Source organism: Prosopis cineraria, unplaced genomic scaffold (assembly GCF_029017545.1).
Source record: "Prosopis cineraria cultivar Desert tree isolate PC_DT_omini unplaced genomic scaffold, ASM2901754v1 PC1, whole genome shotgun sequence".
In the NCBI taxonomy this organism is placed as follows: domain Eukaryota; kingdom Viridiplantae; phylum Streptophyta; class Magnoliopsida; order Fabales; family Fabaceae; genus Prosopis; species Prosopis cineraria.
The window spans coordinates 11118889-11126903 of NW_026555332.1; the positions used below are offsets into that span (position 1 = coordinate 11118889).

Sequence of the window (8015 nt, forward strand, 5' to 3'; positions counted from 1 at the left end):
CTCTTATTGCTTTCTCCATTTTGTGCTTCACTTAGAAGGATGTGGACTTCACAACTTGCCCACCCCTCTTCCCCCCATGAATTTCATATATAATGCGAAACTTCTGGTCCTCAATCTTTGAGGTGATGAAATCAATGGTCGAATCCTTAATGACTTTCAAAATTTGATTTCTATTGAATCCCTTGACCTCAGCCTCAACAATTTTAGATCAGTGCCATTGCGGTTGGGTAAATCTGATAGCCTTTTGCAACTTGACATCAATCACAAACTCACAATTTACTTCATGGTTTGCTTCCCTTTGCCCTCCAAAACATAACATCCATTAAGGTCCTTGTGCTTTCTGGAAATCATTGAGTTTAGTTCCATCTTGGTTTCACAAGCTTAAAAATATGGCGCATCTTGATCTTTCAAGTAATGAACTTTGTGGTTTCAGTTCTAGTGCTCTTCAAAACTCAACTTCCATTAAAGAACTCGATCTTCTAGAAATAATTTTAGTTTATTTTTCATCAAGGTTTGGTCAGTTTAAGAATATGGCTTCTCTTGATCTTTCACTTAATGCACTTGCTGGACTCATTCCTATTGTTTTCTGAAACTTGACTTCTCTTGAAGTTCTTTCCCTTGTAGCAAACAATTTTAGTTCAATTCTATCTTGGTTGGGAGAGTTAAGGAGCCTTCGCTTCCTAGATATTTCTGGGAATAAAATCATAGCTACAATGGAAGCTTCTGTTTTGCAAATTTTAAAAAGCATGTTTCATTTAAAAGAATTATACTTAAGAGAAAGCAATCTTCAAGGAGAAGCATTTAGTGACTCTAATTTTTTTTGGATGCCTTAGATATGATTTAGAGGTATTGGAATTGAATGATAACAAACTAAATGGCCATTTTCCAACATGCATGGATAGGGTATCTTGAAAAATTAAATTACCTTGATCTTTCAAATAACTCTTTTAGTTGAATATTCTTTAAAGTTTCATTCAACTTGTAAATCTTAAAGAACTTTATCTTTCAAGGAATTCTTTTGACAGCAATATTCCCCAAAGTCCCAGTCAACTTGTACATCTTGAAAGTCTTTATCTTTCAAGTAATTATTTAGGTGGCAATATTCCTCATAATCTCGGTCAATTGTAAATCTTAATTAAAAGCCTTGATCTTTCAAGTAATTCTTGAAGTGGCACTATTCCTCAAAGTCTGAAGCCAACTTGTAAATCTTGAAGGGCCTTGATCTTTCAAGTAATTATTTAAGTGGCAATATTCCTTGTAGTTTCGGTCAACTTGTAATTCTTAAAATCCTTGACCTTTCAAATTTCTCTTTGTGGAAATGTTTCTCGATGTTTTGGTCAAGTTGTAAATCTAACAACCCTTGCTATTTCAAATAATTATTTTTGCGGCAATATTCCTCAAAGTCGTTGTCACCTTGTATGTCTAAGAGGCATTGATCTTTCCCATGACAATATATCTGGTGATTTTCCAAATTGTTGGCAAGATAACCAACCACTTGAATATGGATTGGTGGAAATAAATTTTTCATTCAATAAATTTTTTGGTGCCTTCCCAATCTCATTCAGCGAGCTTTCCTCAATATTTTGGTTGCATTTGAACAATAACTATCTTGAAGGAAAGCTTCCATTGAGTTTAAAAAATATGAAACATTTGAGAATTTTAGATTTGGGTGAAAATAAGTTTTTTGGAAGTATACCATCATGGACTAGCAACACTTTTCCAACTCTGCAAATTTTGAGGTTGCAGGATAACATGTTAGATGGTAACGTTTCTTCAAATCTTTACCAACTTCAATCATTCCAGATTTTAGATCTTGCAAATAACAACTTAAGCAGCTCAATACCCCATTCCATTGGCAATCTTACATGAATGACTAAAGATAGTGCTAATATGTGGAAATCAATAAATCATACTACTGTAGTGTAATAGCCTAGAAATGTTGGTTGAAAAGAATGAAATAATTATTATTATTACATAAATAAACAATAGTAATAATGAATAGTGGAATAAAATGAAATTTATGGTAAGTCATGTTAAAGGTATTTTTACTAATTTTGAAGTAAATTTAACAAAAACACATGGGGGTTTAGTGAAGATGGTGTTAACCATGTAATTTTAGGTCCTGAGTTTGAACCTCTTTGGTGTATTTAGGGGGAGTGTTATTTATTTATTTTTCTCTTTAAGCCTTTGAAATTACCATTCTACCCCTAACTTTCCTGTCAAAATATATATACATTTGTTTGGTCCTCTTTCTTTCTTCATTTTTTGGGGGTCTTCTCTGGAGCTGCGCATGATCAGAGTTGGTGGAGAGGGCCAGAAGCTTCAAGCCTTTAATCCAGCCATCTTTGTCTTGAGTAAAGACTTTTAGGATATAGGTATTATCTCTATATTCTGTGCCAAACATGTTCTATTGTCGGGGTGTGACACATTATATCTCGTATGACCAGTTTTCCAGTTCACACTAGGCTTTCCTTTCGACCATCAGTTCCACAGATGAGCCTAAGACATTTTTTCAAGCTCACCAACATGCACACTAACGTGATACCATGAAATGAGAGATTTCTGCCCTTGAAGCTAATCAGACTTGGTCTTTCATCCCACTACCTCGAGGGAAACATGTTATCGACTCCAAATGGGTTTACAAAACTAAGTTTCAACCCAATGATGCCGTCGCTAGTCACAAAGCTTGTTTGGTAGCTCATGGGTTCACTCAGATTGAAGGGGAATATTTTCATGACACTTTTGCTCTGGTGGCTAAGATGGTTACAATTTGCACATTCATCAACTTGATGTCAATAATGCATTCCTTCACGAGGACTTGGATGAAGAAATTGACATACGTATTCCTCAAGGGTTCGCTCGTGAGGGGGAGACACATGTATGCAAACTTAAGAAATCACTGTATAGGTTGAAACAAGCATCGTGTAACTAGCATTAAAAACTGACTCAAGCCTTAAGAGATGCCAGCTTCTCACAAAGCAAAGTGGATCACTCATTGTATATATTTCAAACTCAATCTTCATATGTGGCCTATCTTGTTTATGTCGATGATATATTGTTGGTGGGAGATGACTTGACCAAGATGCAAGAGACTAAGGCTCATCTGATTAGAAAGTTTAGCATAAAGGACATTGGTAGAGTCAAGTATTTTCTTGAGATTGAAGTAGCATGTTTAACACATGGCATTGTTTTGACTCAGCGAAAGTATAATCTGGACATTCTAAAAGATGCACGAATGGAGAATTGCAGACCGAGTGAGTTTCCAATAGAGCAACATTGTAAGTTACAAGAAGATGAAAGTGAGCCATATGTAGAACCAATGAGATATAGAAGGATGCTGGGAAAACGTCAGTGCCTAATAATAACGAGATGTGACATTGCGCATGTCGTGAACTTACTCAATCAATTTGTAGCTTTTCTAAAACGCACACACATGACAGCAACTAAAAGAATCTTACGCTACCTCAAAAACACACTAAGACAAGGAATACTACTCTTAGCAGAGGGGTCAATATAGCTTGAAGCCTACTGTGATGCCAATTGGGCTGGTTGTCCCTTAACTTGATGATCATGCACAGGTTACCTAGTAAAAGTTGGTGATTCGCCAATATCTTGGAGGTCAAAGAAGCAAAGTGTAGTTGCTAGGTCATCAACAGAAGCTGAGTATCGAGCAATAGCTTCAACAGTAAGTGAGCTAATATGGTTAAGGTGGTTGATGAAGGAGTTACAAGCACCACAAGCCAAAGCCACTCCACTTTACTGTGACAACCAAGCAACTCTCCATATAGCCATGAATCCAGTCTTTAACAAGCAAACGAAGCATGTGGAGATGGATTGTTACTTTGTGAGAGAAAGAGTTCAAACAGGAGAAATAGAGCCATGAAAGATCTGGACAAAGAATCAATTGGCTGACGTATTCACAAAGGCACTCGGAAGAGAAAAACTGAGAACTTTAATGTGCAAGTTGGGCGTTACCAACCTACACGCTCCAACTTGAGGGGGAGTGTTAGGATTAGTCAAGATTTGATTATCCTGTAAATATGCTGTCACCGCATTCGTAGGAGGAATTATAGGCGAAATAGAATATTATTCATTGTCATTTATTAGTTTGGCTTCATCACAGGGATCACGATACGTGCATGCATGTATATATGTACACTATTGCTTTCATTAATATACAGATTGCTTCAAAATCTTCCATTTTTTAGTCAAAATTTTTACAAACAATATAGAAAAAGCGCAAATAATAAATGAAAAGTTTGTTAAAGCATCAAATTAAATTTTTTGCAAACAATAAAGAATAAGCATACCTGTAAAGTTGTCTTCAAGGAGAACATATGCCAGCGACGTCCCATTGAAAGTAATTGATCCACTCAAGTGATTTGATCTCAAATCTAAGGCTTCAGGTTTAACAAGATTTCCTATTTCCTTTGGTATAAAACCTAGAAACACAAATATTGAAGTTTAACAATATAGAAAGTGTTTTTTTTTTTTAAGAAAAACATTTTCTGCACCTACTGTCTAGACAACCAATATAGAAAGTGAATTTTCTATGTTCTTTATATAACCAGTATAAAAAAGTAGACATTTACACCTGTTCAAATGGAAAGTTGTCTCCTCCACTTTCTACGCCACTTGTTAAAATGCTAATTTTAACGGGTGTAAAAAGTTGTTCTTATAATAGCGAAAGCGAGAAAGAGGATTTTTTTTTTTTGTCTCAACAGAAAGAAAAACATATGGTTGCACATCAAATACAACAAGTCCACATGTTTTTATATTTTTTTTGTATACATTCTCCCTCCTATTGATTTTGCATTGATCTTTTAATTTCAAGTTAAATAATTATTCAAAGATTATAATATGAAAAAATATAATTTGGAAATAGTTATTTGATTTAAACCCAAATGAATTTAAATGATGTAATTTAATTATTTGTTTGAGTGCTGAAAACATATCATGTTTTCGTTTATGACTTAGAGCACACATATGACTGCACTAGCGTTTTTTGTGTTTCATTTAATTTTTTTTATTTAATTTATATATTATAATTTGTAATTTTTTTATAAACATCATGTGGTTCCATTCATTCAGGATTTTAGCTTTCTCTGTTATTTTTGGATTGTAATCACTAACTCTTTCTTTTTTTTTAAAGAATAATCACTAGCTATAAATAAGTCCCATTGTATGAATGAATAATATGCATGAATGAAATGAAATGATGAAAAACAAAATCTCATTTTAGAGGAAAATTTTTAAAGGAAAAAAATACATAAATAAATTCGTGCGTGTTTCAAAGATGTGCAATTAAATATTGATTTTGATATGCTTCCCTTTAAATAACTATTATCAACATCAAATGATTCCAGCAAAGGGAGTTGATGACACATTTCTTCTAGCAAAGTATCATTTAAATTATTCATTCCAAGGACAACCACTATTAAAGAGGGCATGTTCCATAAAAATGAAGGAATTTCACTTAAAAATGTAAAATATTTAATTTATTTGATGGTGACAATATCTTTATAGTTGAAACTTTTGGAGGCACTATAAAATAACGTTCAACTACGCAAAGCTATGTAAAGGATACACAAAATTTCCTTCAAATCATAAAATTAGGGGAGGGGTTCATTAACCATAAATTGGTTTTTGCTATATCTATTTCTTTTTTTCATGACACGCTATATCATAGAATTTCGATTATTATTATTTTTACATTAGAGTAGTGAGCTTGTAATTAGAAGCTCTTACAATGCTTTTTAACATTATTACAATTACTTTGAAAGATTGATGAGCCTCTAGATCCATTTGGATTAACAATTATAGCAAAAAAATTTGATGATAATTGTTTTCTTAAAAAACAAAAAAGTGTTTCCAAGACAAAGAACACGCATAAAAATACCGAAATAAAAACAGAAGAAAACGATCTAGACAAATGACCCAGGTTTATCTTCCTCTACATGATCCTTGAAGGATTAAATCCAGCAAACCAAATAGACTAGTACATAGAACAAAGACAATTATGTATATTAAAAATAATCTAAAACACACCTGACAAATTGCTATATGAAAAATTCAATAACTCAAGTAAAGATAAGTTGGACGCTGATGTTGAAGTGAATCCTGAAACTTTGTTGCCCACAACTAAATTTATAAAATGATATAATTTTTTTTTTATTTTTTCTCCTATTTATTTTAAATTTTATATTTCACTCTCTCCTCGTCATTCTTTATTTACTTAACTTCTTCAGTATTTATCCTATTTCTTGTCTGCCAAATTTTTAATTTCAAATTAATATTTATTCATTAATTATTATATGAAAAAACTTTAATTTGAAAAGCATTCTTTAATTTCACATAGCATATTTTAAAATTAAACATGCAGCGCAGTCCTACTCTAAACCTAAATGAATTAAAATGATACATTTTATTTATTTGCAAAGTATTGCAAATATATCGTTAGTCATTACGGACTATTTTATTAATTTCACAGATTTTTGTGTTTGTTTTGTCTTCTGTTATAGGATAGGTTATGATAGATGTAGGTTTGTTGTGTCTAACTTGGTTTTGAACATTGTCAAAAAAGTCTTTGTTTTTTCATTAAAAAAAAAGAGAGACCTTGTTTTGATGGGGATTTTGTAATTTTTGAGCCCAAAATATGGTTGAACTAGCCTGTATAAAATGGATGGGTTTAATGATTATATATTTTTTGTCTATTTAATTGATTTGCTAGAATTTTTAAGAAACAAAATAAACTAATGAAATAATATATATACAGTTCTTGGGAAAATATGAAATAAATATATGATTATATATGAACTTGAAGTGAGGCAAAGACTAATGGACTACAAGATGTCACATGGGAAATGTGAGCTTACATCGAAGTGCTTTGCTTAGAAGATTTACTTTTTAAATAATTTAAGCTTTTTTTACAATAATTATTGTATAAGATTAGCAGTAATGATAAATAATAAAATGTGAATCTTGTTATGATATAATTGCAATTATATTTATTAAATTTATATTATTTCTCACATCAAGCAATATATGCAAATAATACTATCACCATTTTATTTTATTTTATTATGTATCTGAGATTTTTTTGTTAAATTAAATATATTTTATTGACACAAAATAAATATATTTCTAGAAAAACAAGTGACAAAGTATATACATATTTAAAATGCATTTGGAAGACGTGAAATGTGATAGCAAAATTAAAAACAGGAACAAGAAAGGTCTGTTTTAGTATATTGGTAAAAGTCCGCATACTGGAAATAAAAATTAAAAACTCATCCATGTTAACAGACACATCATGGATATAATTAAAGTTAATTTCTAAAAGTTTTGGGTATTTAAGTGTAATTACAGAAAAATTATGCAAAATTTAGAAAGAATCGAAGGAAAAATATTATTTGAAGTATTTGAAGGAAGATGAATATTTAGAAGAAAAACATCATTTTTTCACTGGTTAGTAATTGTTGAAAGATTTCATCTTGGAATTTTTATCCAATTAGGTCAAGAAAATCACAAAAACTTCTACCCATTATAAATTAAAAACCATATGAAATAATTCCAAGCGCAATTTAAGAGATTGTACCGTCCTTGGACTGGCAGCAAGTATTTAAAAATTCTAACTTATACTTGGTCCAAATTAAAAGGGAAAATGGTTTGTTAGAATTAGTGGAATTGAAACATTATTAAACTTGGTTTAATTTTTAAAGTTTGACCATAGCTCCTTATTCCTTCAGCCTAATTTTCGGTGGTCTTGCAGCAAGAGAGAGAGAGAGAGAGAGAGCATGCAAAAATGGTTAAAAGGGAGAGAGAAACAAAAACCAAGATAAATCTCCTACTAAACCACATCTAATTCCAAAACACTCTTCACAAAAATTGTTCCTTGCATCAAAAGCTTTATTCAATTGGTTTTAGATTTTTCAAGTAAGAGTTCTGGAGACAGCAAGCTTGATCAAGAAAAAAAAAAGTTCTAGAATCAAGCACTAAGGAGGAGAGGTAAGAGT

General features: G+C 31.7%; 1 protein-coding gene across 1 annotated transcript; it reads left to right on the forward strand.

Annotated features, from left to right (window-relative positions):
• Positions 1-3082: 3082 nt before the first annotated feature.
• LOC129313604 (uncharacterized mitochondrial protein AtMg00810-like) lies at positions 3083-3883 on the forward strand. Its single transcript, XM_054956896.1, has 2 exons — positions 3083-3347; positions 3579-3883. The coding sequence occupies exons 1-2, from the start codon at positions 3083-3085 to the stop codon at positions 3881-3883; spliced, it is 570 nt and encodes a 189-aa protein (XP_054812871.1).
• The last annotated feature ends 4132 nt before the right edge of the window (positions 3884-8015 follow it).

Bases quoted from the DNA above. Each gene is read 5' to 3' on its own strand.
- LOC129313604 (XM_054956896.1), top strand. From the start codon at position 3,083: ATGCAAGAGACTAAGGCTCATCTGATTAGAAAGTTTAGCATAAAGGAC. The intron at 3,348-3,578 runs GTCAGTGCCTAA...GATCATGCACAG, and splicing joins TAGAAGGATGCTGGGAAAAC to GTTACCTAGTAAAAGTTGGT.